Here is a 14,758-nt window from a genome sequence, read left to right on the forward strand (position 1 = left end):
TCCAGCCCTCCCAACAGACCAGACCCGATGTGCTCCTATAAATTGGGGTTGGATGTCTCAGTGTGCAAAATGGCACCAGGGCCCCACCACTGACTAGCTGTTACACACTGAGTGTGTAACTTGACCTCTCTGCTCCTGTTTCTGGAGCGGTGTAATGGGCTAATAATTGCAAACTCTCCAGCAGTGTAAGGACCGGATGCCACTGATCGAAAGTGACTGTGCTCAGTGAATTTGGGGAGTCATTCTCTTCCTTGGTACTTACCGAATTTTTAATTAGTTAATCGTATGTTCATGTTAATTATTTTTTGAACGTAATGTCTGACATGCTCACTAGTTGTGCCTTCCCTGAAGTCAGCATCTATCTCGTTTGGCCACATGTCCCCAGGACTTAACATGGCTCCTGATAGATACTTTATAAAAATTGCAGGAGGCAGAGAAGGAATGAAGGAATGAAGGGAGTGAGGAAGGGATGGAAAGAGTCTCATACTTTTCATAAGCATAATTTGAAGACCAATTCAAATTCAAGCTGAATCTGCCTTCATGTCTCATTTAAGAGACACAACTCTGCCGACCCCATCCCTTCCAATTCTGCCGACTAAATTGAGGTAGCTTTTTGTCTAGTCCCTTATTGGCAGGTGGCTGTGGATTAGGTCTCTGAGGGCCCTCAGAGCCCCTGCATATCTCCAAAAGGTCCACCTTCGCTCAGCTGGTTGCTGGCTTGGGTTTATACATTTCCTCTTTTCCTCTCCACCTACCACAGAGTTCTTCCCCACCCCCATGAAAAGCTAGTACCTTTTGTTGCAGGAAAACTCTGATTTGGTGGTTGTTTTGAAAACATAGAAAAGTTTGAAGAAAGTTGAAATTAAAGCACAGTTAATCAGATGCAAAACGCCATTCAGCCCCTATCTGCCAAAAATAAATAGTTGAAAATGTGAATTTCAGATCAGCGACAATGACGACTGTGTTTATGGCAGTGGGGTTGACTGCCTTCGGCGGCTGTCGTTGCCAGCATGCACCCAGCATTTAAAAATTAAACAAAAACACATTGAACTTGCTGCTTTAGCTGTTGCCACATCGGAACGCTAATGGGTTTAGTGACCACAACCGACCCAGGCCAGAGTGTGTCAACAGCCCAAGGACCAGCCCTGCTTGCTTCCAGTGCTTTGCCCAAGTTGTTACAAGTTTAATTCTTTGCAGCTTACTTTTCCTGCAGTGTTGCTTCTCCCTCTAAAGAGCGAAGCTGCCAGCCCAGGAGCGCACAGCAAGGCCATGGGGACCCTGGCAAGAGCTCTGCTGATGCAGACCCCTCAGCCTCTTGGGCCTGATGACTGGTTAGATTAGAGCTCCAGAAGGTGCACTTGACGGTCCTCAACCTCCAGCCTCCTTTATGCCAGTCACTTCTAGAATCCGTTCTGGAAACAGCTCTGCCTGAAGCGAATGCAAAGGGCCTCTTGATTTACCACTCATTTGGAAAAGTGGAGTCTTCCTGCCTCTCTTCCTGCGCAAGAAAGCACGCTGCCTAGTGTTTGCACCACGAAGGGGGATTCTCTGCACTGCATGCAGCCTTTCCGCCCTGTCTGAGAAACGAGGTCCACGCTCTCTGTTTCCACGCAGCCGAATCAAGCACTGGGCTGCAGGCCCTCGGCGGTGAAGAGGTTAAATTGCTCAACGGGCTGGGTCTGTGTTTTCCTGCCCACACTTGCTCTTGGCCTAAGGCACTGCCTGCTGTTTGGGGAGGGGGAAAGGGAGGTCTCGCCTGGACCCAGGTGGCCGACAGGCAAACCATGTTATTAAGAAGCAGGGATCACAAAACCTTGATCTTCAAAAGAGACCCCTAATTAGTCGCCAGCCCAAGAGTAAATGGCATTCCACCTCAGCGAGGCGGGAAGGGAGCCTTCAAATTCTGGGGACTAATTGCCATTATTGGCTCTATGAAGATCCTGTTGTAAACGCTTGTCATCTGAGCCACTTCTCGTCGGCAAACTTGGGATATCAAATTGTTCCTTCATGTTTCAAATTCTGCAGAAGGCCTTGGAGGCTCCTCTTTCTAGGAGGAGCGCCTCCTTCCTGCCCTTGACCGCCTTCTCAGCGCCCAGGCTGAAGAGACGTTTCCCTGTGGTCTGCTGGGTTGGGTAGGGCAAGTTCTGAATTCTTGTCAGTAAGGGATTTGAAAACATGTTTTGCTTTATTCTCCATTGAATTTGAAAATGCCATCTCAGAAACAAGTTTTAATTGCACGCCGAGGAATTTATCCTGAAGTTAATGGGGCTTGAGCTTTGGACCCCCTCAAGCAGAAAGACTTTTCCAGAGCCCCTGGGAGAGACCCTAATGCTGGGGACTATTTGTGTATTCTTTCTCTGTAAGAGGACCCGCCGAATGGTATGAAACCAAGAAGTGCTCTGTAGTAGTACTCAAAGCCAGTGTCTTACCGTTTGTATCAGGTACTCTTGTGACTTCTGGAAGTATTTTCTCCCTGTTCTTAGACCTGCTGGTTCTTGGTCCTTGAGGCACTTGGGAAGGGAAAGGCAAACTTCTCCATGCCACACGCAGGATGCTACATTTTGTCTAAGTTTATTCTTGATCTAGAAGATTTCAAGAATTTAGGGACAAGATACCCTGGGTCCATGCCCTTCAAGGGCAGACTCACTAACACCAAACTCAGACCACAAGGGAGACCAACCTAAAGAGAGGTTTGGGGGATATGGGGATTTGGGCTCGTGACGCTCCAGACCACTGAGATTTTATTATCTGGACACTTTCCTGGCAGCAAACACATCAGAGGAAGAGAGAGAGGGGGAAGGGAAAAAAAGCAGTGAATAATTTCTGAACACTTTTGTGAGGTGGGAATTTTCTATTCACCTTTCGGACCGGCTCTGGCAAGTATCCGGGGACTCTGAGATGGCGTGCTCTCTGCGGACATCCACAGCCAGCCGTGTCGCGGGGCCAAACGTCCTGTGGTGACAAATAATCCCTCTCTCCCAGAGCTGAGCTTCAGAGCCCTTTCTTGGGGGAGCTAGGGAGTCACCGTTACTCGGCACTAACTCCTTTGTGTGAGCAGCTCAGGGTGGCACAGGAAGGTGGACACAAGGCGTAGGATATTTGCTCATAGGATTCCATCGTCTCCATGATGAAAGCCGATGGTTTTCCCTCTCCAGGTAACCTAATAACCTCAGACAGGCGGGAAGCACGGAGGTAGTGGCCCTCCCCATGCGGGCTTCTCCGGGATGACTCGGGCAATCTCTCCTCTCTCCAGGGGCCCCGGGCCCGGGGGGTTCTGTTTGTTGAAACAGTCCCTGTCTCCGATGTCACTCTCGGCACTCCCAGAGATTCCCAAAGCATTATTTTAACCTAGACGTTTCGCTGATTTGAGATGTTAGAAATCGTATGCCAAACTTCTGGTTATTTTAACTAGTTCAGGAAAGAAAGACTAACATCGGTTTTGACAACAAACAAAACCAGTTTTTGTTCTATCACTAATGTTTGAAAGATTCCAATTTCAAACCAAACACAATGTGCGGTTACTCTGTCAGCGACCGTACAGCCGCCGGGGCGCCCGTAGCTGCACACTGCATACATCATTGTATTTTTAAAATGTTACTTAATGAACATTTTTTTTTCTTTTCTAGTAACTACTTCATTGCCTTAAATGAATGCATTCCAATAGAATTTGTAACAAATGACCACTTTGTGTTTGCATTAATGCCAAACACGTTTAACAAATTTTTAACAAGGAACCCTGGCAAGGTGCCAAACTCCTAGAGGGACACCGAAGGAATGCTATAAATTTAAACTAGATTTTACCTTTTCACTTAGCTCAGCGAGTGACTTAGGTGTCTCGCTATCTCAGGATTGTGGCATTTCTACTTTATGTCGGATAAGTTGTACATTTTCATTATTTTTATTACTTAGGTTGTACCTTCTTCCACGGGACTTCTAAATCTGTCCACCGTGTGAAATAATATGGGGCATCTTAGAATAGATGTTTATTTCTGCAAATATGTTCCCATCTTGTATGCATTGGTAGAGGCACGGATGCGATACGTGACTTACCAAAAATATAATTGTACGTAAACAGCACGGTTAACCCATTAAATACAAAAACAATGGATTCGACCAGGGTCCTCATCTAGGGGGAGGGATTTTGTCCCCCCCCCCCGCCCCCGCCTCCACCGCCCTCCCAGAGGCTAATTGGCAATATTGGGAGCCATTTCTGATGGTCCTACCTGGGAGAGTGCGTGATGCTCCTAGTGTCGAGGAGTCAAGGCCATAGTGGAAAGCATCTGCATTACAAAGAATGACTCAGCCCCAAGTGTCCATGGTATCCCATCAGGAAATCCTGGAGTAAAGTCACAAAGCCCTTTGGCATACGGGCACTGCCTTAGGTTGAGGAAGTATTATCTTAAGGAAACTTACAGCTAAAAGCACATTTCTATTCAATCAGTGTTTTAAAAATTGCACAGAGTGCCTAATGCTGGTGTTGAGTGGCAGTTTTCTGACCTTCCCTTCTGCTGCTGTCTGCGTTGAAAAGAGAAGAGAAAAGCTGGCCCATCCTAGCCTGGCCTGAAATTTCAACTGAGGCGGTGCTGAGAATGGCTGGTGGCCCTGGGGATGAGAATGAGTGAGCCCGATGACTCGAGCCAGGTGCCACCAGCAGGAGGCCGCTGCTAGGCGGCGGGAATGGTCTCTGAGACCCGGCTAGGCACAGGCAGGGCCCTGCATCTCCCCGAGAAGATAGCTTTAGGTACTTCTTGGACACTTGAATTAATTAAACAGGCAATTCTTATAAGGAGTATTAGACAAATACTGACCCCGTTACAGCATTAAAATAAATCTTTTTTTTTAAATTTTCAATCATAAGCCTTATTTGTTAGAATGATATAAACAAGCGCTTACATAAAAGCAAACCTTTCTTAAAAGGGACATTTAAATTTTTAGAAAAGAAAAAATTTTAAGGAAAATTATCAATTAAACATGGCAGGTGTTACGAAGACTACAAAAATTGGGAAGATGGAAAACAAAGGACCAAGATCTAGAAAATTCTGACATCATAGTAAAGAGAATGGGCTCTAAAAGCAAAAAGGATATAGGTTCAAGTCAGACCCCAGGAGGTGGGAATTTGACCTAAAGCATTTAGTCCCTGGAGGCCTCGGTTTCCTCATCTGTTTCAGGGGCTGTCACACCAGTTAGAACCGTGGCACTCTCTAGTTTGATATCGTTGGAGCAAAATCACTGGGCTCCACGGCAGATGGCGCGCACCAAACATTAGCTATGAGTAATTCTGACTACAATAATAACTACAGAAATAAGTCCTAAAGAGACCTAGCAGTTTATGCTACCGTGCATTTGATTTCCTTTCTTTAAAACGCTGTGGATGAGTAGTACTCAGCACATACAACCAGCCGTTGAAATCCAAATCCAGAGTCTCTCTGTTGCCCTGTCCAGAAGGCTCTACCATCCCGAACAGCAGTTTGCAATTCTGAGCTGAGCGCGGGCTGGGCCCACGCCCCCCCACCCCCCCAGCCCTTCGGGCTCTCAAGTGTTACATTTTATTGCCCTGTGGAGCTGTAGGAGGCCACTTGCAAGGTAAAATGTTGCTCTCCACTCATATTTTTGAATTATGGCTTCAAGGTGGTTGCTCCTATCAAGAAAATTAAATGATTTAACATAATTTGTTGCCACTTTGATCACAACAATAATAAATAAATCTTCATGAGAAAAACGGGAAACCCATTCGGCCCCGTTTTAAAAGATGTTAAGTAATAACACAGATGTAGTTATAGAATTTTTTTTCTTTTTTTGAGCAGAAACGACTCTATTGGGTTTTCCTGTGAGCAGAATTACTTAGTGGAGTGATTCTGCAGGATGCCTGCTGCCCACCCCCTCCCCCCCGACAATGAGCATCTCTTGTCTTTGGGCAGCTGTTAATGAGCTTGTGAGGCTTGCTGTTACGTGGGCACCGTGAGCAATGTCAGGGGCGTCCAAAGCCCTGGTGAATGGGTGTCTGTTTTTGTACCTGGGGGCACAGCACACATTTGGAAAGCACATGGAGCGTAATGGACATTAACCCAGATGTCAAAAATAGCCTGCGTTTTACTACTGTTATTAAACAGTTTCCCCTTTAACCCCTCCGTGTTTACCAAAGACCCCTTTCTCCCAGCCAGTTTCTGCAAATCACTACTGAAAGGGCAGGAGAAGAAAGTCATAATCGGGCAGGTGTCTTTATTCCAAAGAAAAACAGTCTGAAGGAATATTTGTGAGACACCACACGTTTATAGCCTGGTCTCCTGGGGGCGCTTGTCCTGGGCCGGAATCTCACTGCTGGCCTCAGCCTGCCCGCCCCACCCCTGCAGGCCCCCCACCCCACCCCCGAAGGCCCCCCCACCTGGGCACACCAACTGCAGGCTTGGTTCCCTCCCCAGAGCCAAGTCAGGACTTTTCACAATGGAAATAGACTTCTACTATGAGACTAGTTACACATTCTTTGGTTTAAAAAAAAATCGAAGAAGGGCAGCAACAACAAAGTTTCTAAAGAAACTTTTAAACCACCACCCAGAGATCATTATTAACAATATGCTGGTATAGACATTTGCAAATGTTTATGTTTATGAGTGTGTTGCTGCAAAAAATAAGATTGAACTACATATGAAGAATTGAAATCTGCTTTCTTTGCTGGAAAATTATGGACACCGTTCCATGTTAAGAAAAATATCATAATTGTTATATGATCAGTAAGTCTTTTTTTTTTTTTTAAGATTTTATTTATTTATTTGACAGATAGAGATCACAAGTAGGCAGAGAGGCAGGCAGAGACAGAGGAGGAAGCAGGCTCCCTGCTGAGCAGAGAGCCCCATGTGGGGCTCAATCCCAGGACCCTGGGACCATGACCTGAGCCAAAGGCAGAGGACTTAACCCACTGAGCCACCCAGGCACCCCTGATCAGTAAGTCTTAAGGAGGCCTGTCACACAGATCCCTGTTCATTTCCTTTGAGCCACAGACTTTTTTTTTTAAAATCCTTATTCTCTTATCTATTTGTGTATCTGTTTATTGGCTGTCGTACTCCTAAAAATACAAGCTTCATGAGGGTGCAGATTCTGTCAGTCTTTGTTACTACTGTGCCCTCAGCACCAGGTACACTGCCTGACACAGAAAGAAGCTGTGTTCGTTTCCTATCCATGCACAACAAATTAACACAAACCCAGTGATGAAAACAGCACCCATTTATTATCCCACAGTTTCTATGTATCAGAAGCCAAGTCGCGCTCCTCTGGGTTCTCCCCTTAGGGTCTCATGAGGCCAAAGTCAAGGTGTTGACCGAGCTGGACAACGCTGACCCAAGGCCCTGGGGAAAGCACCGCCTCCAAGTTCATCCAAGTTGCTGGCAGATTCTGTTCCTTGTGGTTGTAGGACTGAGGGCCCCGTTCTCTCGCTGGCTGTCGGCTGCGGGCTGCATTTTGACTGTGTGGGACACTCTCAGTCCTTGTCCCATGATTCCCCTCCATCTCAACACAGCAAACCCCAATTATGTTTGAAGTTTCCCTTTCTCTTCCACTACTCGCTAGAGAAAAAGCCTCTGCTATTGAAAGCTCCTGCGATTACATTAGGTCCCCTCAGATCGTCCCTCTTCATTAACTTAAAACCAGCTACCAGCAGCCAGGGACTTCTGCAAGCTGGCATAATCATGGGGTGAGATGTTCATAGTCTTGGTCAGAGCAGGAAATCTTGGTAGGGGGTGGGATTCTGCCTACTCTGGATGCCCTCTCATACCTGTGGATGCATGAGTGAATCAATTGGTTCCATGAACTGTGCAAAGGACAGGGGATGATAAATGAGCAAGACCTGCCTGGCCCCTCCCTCCTAGATCTTATAGCCCAGACCAGGGTTATTCAGATAGAAATATAAAGGAAGCCACATCAGGAGTTTTCAGTTTTCTTGTGGCCACATTAAAAATAGTAATAAGAGGGAGGCCTGTGTGGCTCAGTCAATAAAGCCGCTACCTTCAGCTCAGGTCATGATCCCAGGGTCCTAAGATCGAGTCCCGCATGGGGCTCCTTTCTCAGCAGGGAGCCTGCTTCTCCCTCTGCCTGCTGATCCCCCTGTGACTGTGTGTTCTTTCTCTCACAAATAAATAAATAAATAAAATCTAAAAAAAAAATACCAATAAGAAACAGGAGAAATTAATTGTAGTACTCTACTTAACTTGATCCAATATGTCCAAAGTATTATTTTAATATGAAATCAATATTAACAAAATGAAATTTACACTAACCAATATCACACTGTGTGTTAATAGGAATTTTGAGAAATACTTAAAAATTAGATAAACTCAGAGGAAAATTAAAAAAACTAAATTCATACTGAATCTAAAATTCAATATATTAATTTATAATCATTTAAAATCAATATAAAAAAATAAGTTCTTACTTAATCTTGGCCATCTGGATATATTTCACACTTAGAGCACATCTCAGTTTGAACCAGCACATTTCAAGGTACCCACGTGTGGTTGGTGGCTGCCATGCTGGATAGTTCAAGTCCAGACACATCACCACAAGGGGACAGTGAAGTGTGCGTGAGACTTCTTGTGCTACATCCCACACTCAGCAGGGTCAGGCAAGGCCTCCAGGGAGGAAGTGATGCCTAAACTGAGACCAGAGAGTGGGCGGGCATCAGGCGCATGGAGGGTTGGTGTAAATGCTCATCAGACAGGCTGGGCTGTGAGGCGAGGAGAAAGGAGAGCTTCGAGCAGAAGCAAGTCCAGCACAGGTGAAGCAGGGCGCCTGGGGCTGGAGAAAGAGGGGCCGGCCCGGCTAGCATCCTTCCTCCCTCCTGAGGGCAGTGGGATGGTAATTGCAGGTTGCACGCAGGGAACCCAAGATGGAGGTGACGTCCTTAGAAACAAGGCTGTCGGGGGCACCGGTGAGCACCCCGAGTCCGGTGCTTCAGGAGAAGGTGCTCGGAAACAGAGTGGGCAGCTGTGACCCTCCGGGTGAGGCGGGTCTGGCCAGAGATTATCCCGCCGTGGGGGGCTGCCTGGATTGCCTCATTCCTGATTTTCATTTTTTTTTTTTTTAAAGCACAGGCTTATTTGTCCCCCAGCAAGGGATCATCTGCATTTCTAACTGCTGGGAACCATCATCTGAGTCTTTCTCTCAAAGCCATTTCGGCTCCCGGTGAATGGATTGTCCAGTGGAAGGAGCGGCAAACCGTTTCTGAGTGTTCTCTCTTCCACAGTGCAAACCTCGCCCCAAAGCCGCGCACGGCCCTAATGAGGCACTGTATTCTGCCTAGTGACCTGCTACCCAGCTGGAAATCTTTCTCTCAACTGAATAAATGATTGTTCTTTGCTACTTTATCTTGGAAAAACATCAAGGACATCAGGCATTCACTGTAATTATTTTTCACTCGTTTTCCCATCTGTAAAATATGACTGGTGCATTTTAGTACTACTTTGGGTTTCTCTTTACCTTTTAATCATGTGGCCTTTTAATATATTGGTCAGCCCTTTAAAAGGATGATTAAGAAATGCTTAATGCACAAAAGAATTAGAGCTATGCACAGCTCATGAAGCAGAAAGCGTGCTCTGACTTACAATTTTCATACGAAGTTTGCAGAGATTTTATGTGCCAGAATAAGTAATATGATCTGCTCTAGGAACTCCCTAGCTTTCTGGCTCTGCAAAAGTCATTTTTTTTTTTTTTTTGCCCCGATTCAAGTTTCTTAACCAGAAGGGTTACACCAAACTCCTCAGAGTATGAATTAGCAGAGTTCATCCAAGCCACATATTTCGTTTGTACTGTTTAACCAGGGCTGGGAGTAACCGCCTACCTGTATGGACACTGGGGTCTCCGGCGCTCTCATTAGTCAGTGTGGCTCAAGAAATTCTGTGCATTGACCACCAATTCAGACAGCGCAGGCTCTATACAAAAGGTGGCTCACACATGTGTGAGTGTGTGTGTGTGTGTGCGTGTGTTTGATCTTTCCTCTCACTGCCATATTCCCCAGAGAGCTGCTCTATTGCCATGTGCCCGGAAACTCCCCGAGTATTCAAAGGCCATATGTGAATGATAATGAGTATCGGCGGGGGGAGCCAGTCATCTCCTGAAGGGTCCTCTGGGCCAGGCCTCTCTTCCCACCCATTTTACTGATTCTTCCCAGGCTGCACTTGTGTTCCACCCCTGGCCCTCCTGATGGGGCGGTGAGGAAGCATGGGGTGCTCCTGCTTCTCTGTCCCCAGAGCATGACGCATGCGGATGGCTGGCTGTTCCATTTATGCTTAGGGTCAAGCACGCACGTCTTTGCGTGCAGGGGGGAAGGGGGGGAGGCCAACGTTGTTTTGTTCTTTTCTATTCAATATCCTTTCTTAAAATGTTTTCCCTGTAGCAAAACATACATTAAAATGCACCATTTTAACCATTTAAGGGTACAACTTAAGCATAATTCAGAGGCATTCAGTGCCTACACAGGATTGTACAACCCCTACTGTCCATTTCTAGAACTTTCTCACTATCCCAAAAGATCGCTTAATTATACCCACTAAGCAATAGCTCCCCATTTCTCCTCCCCTCCAGCCCCTGGCAGTCTTCTAATCTATTTTCTGCATACACAAATGTATCTCTTTGAGATATTTCATGTAAGTGGAATCATACAGTGTTTGCCCTTTGTGCCTGGTTCCTTTCACTGATTTCGCTGCTGTGATGTCTTCCAATGTCATTCATACTGTGGCATGAATCAGAACTTCATTTCTTTTTAGAGCTGAGTAATATTCCACTGTATGTATAGACCACATTTGTTTATCCATTCTTTTTGGTTATAGATGCCTGGTGGGTTTTTTTTTTTTTTCTCCCTGTTGGTTATTGTGAACAACACTGCTGTGAACATCTGTGTGCCAGTCTCTGAGTCCCTGTTTCCCATTGCTCTGCATCACACCTCGCAGTGGAAATGGCTAGGTCCAGTATTCTTCGAACCTGTTGGTCTCAGCTGGTTTGGAAGCAAATGTTAAAAGTTTTCTGGAGTCCTGACCATCCTTAACTCTCTGGTGTCTATAACATGAAGTTAAAAATAGTTTAAGAACCTTACTCATTGTTGAAAAGCGTGAAGAGCAAAAACCCAAACATATACTCTGATCACGTAGAAGTGATCCCTGGAACATTCTGGTATATTTCCTTTCACGTTCTTGTTGCCCATCAAGAGACCTCTACACCTGTATGCGACATCTTTTGAAAGAGGCCTCTTCTCAAAGGTGTTTACAAGACGTAATTTAACTTCGTGTTCACTCTGTCCTTCCTTTGTGCTTCCTCCCCATGCCAACCAACCCCAGCCAAAGCGAGTAGTAGAGGGTCCATGCAGGGGGGCGGTACGGGAAGGCTGGCCCTATCAGCTCTATCTGGCTCTATCTGTAATCTCCTCTTCAGGGGCAGTTGCTTTCCCTGATAAATGTTGTGCTTTCTTGTTGCAGCTATCAGAAGAGCTAACTAAAGGGGAAATGCAGCTCTGCAGCAATGTTCTGATCATCTCTTGCAGCGTGGCTCCCATCACTGGCCATCACCACCTGGAACGTGCATCAGGACCGAAGCGGAGCTTTTCATTTTCATTACGGCGCACAGTTCTGTTCGACTTGCTATTTCCTTTATCATCTCACGTCATTTCTCACGGATTCAGATATGTTGGGCAGGAAGAACGAGGAGGAGGAGGAAAATGACAGATCCTCCGTTTCTGGGTGGGAGGGGGGTTGGGATTTGGGTGTTCAAAATGTGATCATCTCTTCTGAATGTCATTCTTTGATACATTTTATTTATGTTCCTTCAACATCGTGGGATAAACTTGAACTCCGTGGGATTTTAACTGTGGCTTCAGCTTCTTTTGGACCACTTGCTTCATCTCCGGTTCTGCTGCTGGTTCAGTCGAAGTGGTCATTCCTAAGGCATCAGATTATCAAAAAGTGTAAATTCTGTGAATGAGTGGTGTTGGCAGTGTTTGTACACCAGGATGCATGGAGTGTTTGACGAAGAAACCAAAACACCAAAAATGGTGAGCCTTTACCCTCCTCTATTTCTTTAATCCGCTGTTTGAAGAACCGTATTTTGATGGTGTAACCAGTAGTTACCTCTGGGCCAGGTTGGAAATGAAATCAATTTTTTAAACCACTAATACTTGCCAAGAAATCGCCTTATGAGAACATGGTGTGTGTCTCTGACAAAGCATGGCATGTCCAAATCAATCATTCATGATCCTATCTACCCTGTTTCTGTGCTGGAGAGTGGCAACAGCCTGAGGCACCCGCGCCCTTCTATTCCGTGTGGCCCACACATCCCCGTGGTGGGGACGTACCCGAGCCTCAGGCTCTTACCATTCCCATACGCGCAGGTCTCCATGGAGAAGCTGGGACTCATTCACATTTCCAGATTCAAATGCTGTGTAAGCTTAGATCTTCTGGAAATGAAGGGTCATTTCTCATTTTTTTTTTTAATGTCTCCAACATGGATTCCAAAGCATTTTCAGCATCAAACATGAAAACATTGATGAATGAGGAATAATCACAAAAGCTGTGTATCTGTATATAGCTCTACACAACACGTGTGTGGGTACAGAGTCATTATGTAAAGCACATGCCAGGGAAAGAGACCAAATTTGGAGGTCTTTTCCAAACGTTACATGGTACTAAGGAGGATTTAACTCCTACTGCTTTCTCTGAAAATGAAACAATAAGGAAGGTTGTTTTAACTGCATAAAACTCACAACCAGTCTGGCAAACATGTGCGACTCTCGCATTGATCCACTTTCTCGTCAATGGAAGAAAGCCTTCCACAGGTACGCAAGTGGGAGACGAAAATCTACATTCTTACGAGGATAAACAGTGAAGTAAAGCATGAGTGGCCTTAATAAATACAGTTGTCTTTCTTTGCTGCTGTGGGAAGGATTCCACACAGATGCTCCTGAAGTCTTGCATTGAATTTAGTTGTTATTATCACTTTTCAAAATGTTGGTGCAATGAACTCCAGACCTCTCCCGTGAGCCATAGAGATATTTAAAAGACAGACACCTTATTTGTCGGGGAAGATGAAACTGTGTCTGAGTTGCACTGTTCATCCTTGGTGCGTTAGGAGTAATATATCCAAGCAGGTTTCTTGCTTCTGGCTTTGTTCTTGTCGTCAGTAAGTATAGCGAACTACGTAAAGCTTTCGTGTCGCATAAACAATCCAAATACATTCATGTTTAAAAAGTTTGTCCTTTAACTATCAAAGGGTTTTAGGATCTCGACTGGAGAAGAGAGCAGAGTTCTTTGCAAACGTTTATAGCACATTTTGACATGATGTCGCACTGAAAACCCAGGGCACGTAAGCGTGTCCCCGTGAACAATTTGGATGTCCTCAAAAAAGGCGGTCCTCCCCGCCTCCGGCAGCCCGATCCTGACCTGAACTCTGCGACTGAATACTTGAAGCAGGTGTAGGAAACCCACTAGGAAAAATAGGGTCCTCGAAACAGAAAAAGCAACCAACCACATATAGTTAGCTATTACTCAGTATGTGCCAATTTTATCACAGCTGTTGTTTGAGGGGGCATTTTTTGGCCCCACTTTTGTTGGGTTCAAGTATTATCAATCTCACCATTATGGGGGCATATTACTTAGTCCCTTAAAAATTAAATTCCATCTGACATAGCACATTTTCCCATTTCGTGTAATATTCTCTGATGTTTTGGGGGTTACCAAAAAAAAATTCCCTTTTTCACAAAAAGAGTCTCTGGGTTTACAACAAACACTGTGATGTTGGGGAGATATTTCCTTTGCGCAAACATTAGCAGGTACCCTTCTAATCATAATAAAGTTGGAAAAAAAAAAAGTGGAGGCTAACATTTAGGAGAAGTTGGTCTTCTTGCTCTGTGCAAAAACAGGCTTGTACTTTATACCCCATTTGGTTTTGATGTACAGTCTCGATTTTGTATTTAATGATTTTTGTGTATCCAGTATGCACGTTAACAGCGTGTCAACTTTCATTTGAAAATGGGTTTCAATTTACTTTTTAAACAGTGTTTATGATGAGACCGCAAATGTGTTGACATAGGCTCTCTCTGAGATGTGTTTGTGTAGAGTAACGTTTGAATGCTACCAGGGGTCAGTGTATCTAATTCCCGGAGACCCTTGTTTGATAGTGCTTCTTGTAATTTTTCTCCAAGTGAGTGGCATGTGGGTTGTGAATATTGACCATGTGATTATGGACTTCGATATGAAAACAATACATAAAACTAAGGAACCCTCAGAAACTACCAGTGGGCATGTATTAGCCAGTCATTGTAACCTCGTGTCTAGTAGAAGTACAACAGCATACAAGGTATGTACAGTTCATAACTTTGTTATCATGTGTATGAGGAGTACTTTGTGCTGATCGCCTTATTTATATTCATCAAATAAACTTTGTTTCTTTCTGAAGTGAGTTCATTCCATCTCTAATAAATGTTCCGATTGTGGTGGTTTCTAATCTTTTTGGGGTCACAGGTGTTCATTTGAGGAACCTAAGGTCTTGCGGAAAAAAGGATGGCTGAGGAAAGTTGTATACTCACTTCACAGGAGGGAGCAAGGCACAAATTTCCCTTGACACGAGGCTGAATCCGGAGGTTCATATTAAGAAATTAAGTCACTGGCGGGATCTCCCTTCTCCCTTCCTCCCCACCATCCCATGCCCTTGGTTTTCTCTCTCTCAACCTCCCCCTGCCTCTCTCTCCTATCCCTCCCTCCTCTCCTCCTTCCCACCTTTTCTCTTT

At 45.2% G+C, this 14,758-nt stretch overlaps 1 protein-coding gene across 1 annotated transcript in view; it reads left to right on the forward strand.

The window, feature by feature from the left end:
• Positions 1–14,426, forward strand: part of ERC2 (ELKS/RAB6-interacting/CAST family member 2) — a 922,859-nt gene extending 908,433 nt beyond the window's left edge. The window contains 2 exon segments of the mRNA XM_082738672.1: positions 11,457–11,585; positions 11,588–14,426. Coding sequence (XP_082594798.1) covers positions 11,457–11,585; positions 11,588–11,755 — 297 coding nt within the window. The 3' untranslated portion in view covers positions 11,756–14,426.
• Positions 14,427–14,758: the final 332 nt, after the last annotated feature.

Source organism: Mustela nivalis, assembly GCF_964662115.1.
Source record: "Mustela nivalis genome assembly, chromosome: 1".
Classification (NCBI taxonomy): Eukaryota; Metazoa; Chordata; class Mammalia; order Carnivora; family Mustelidae; genus Mustela; species Mustela nivalis.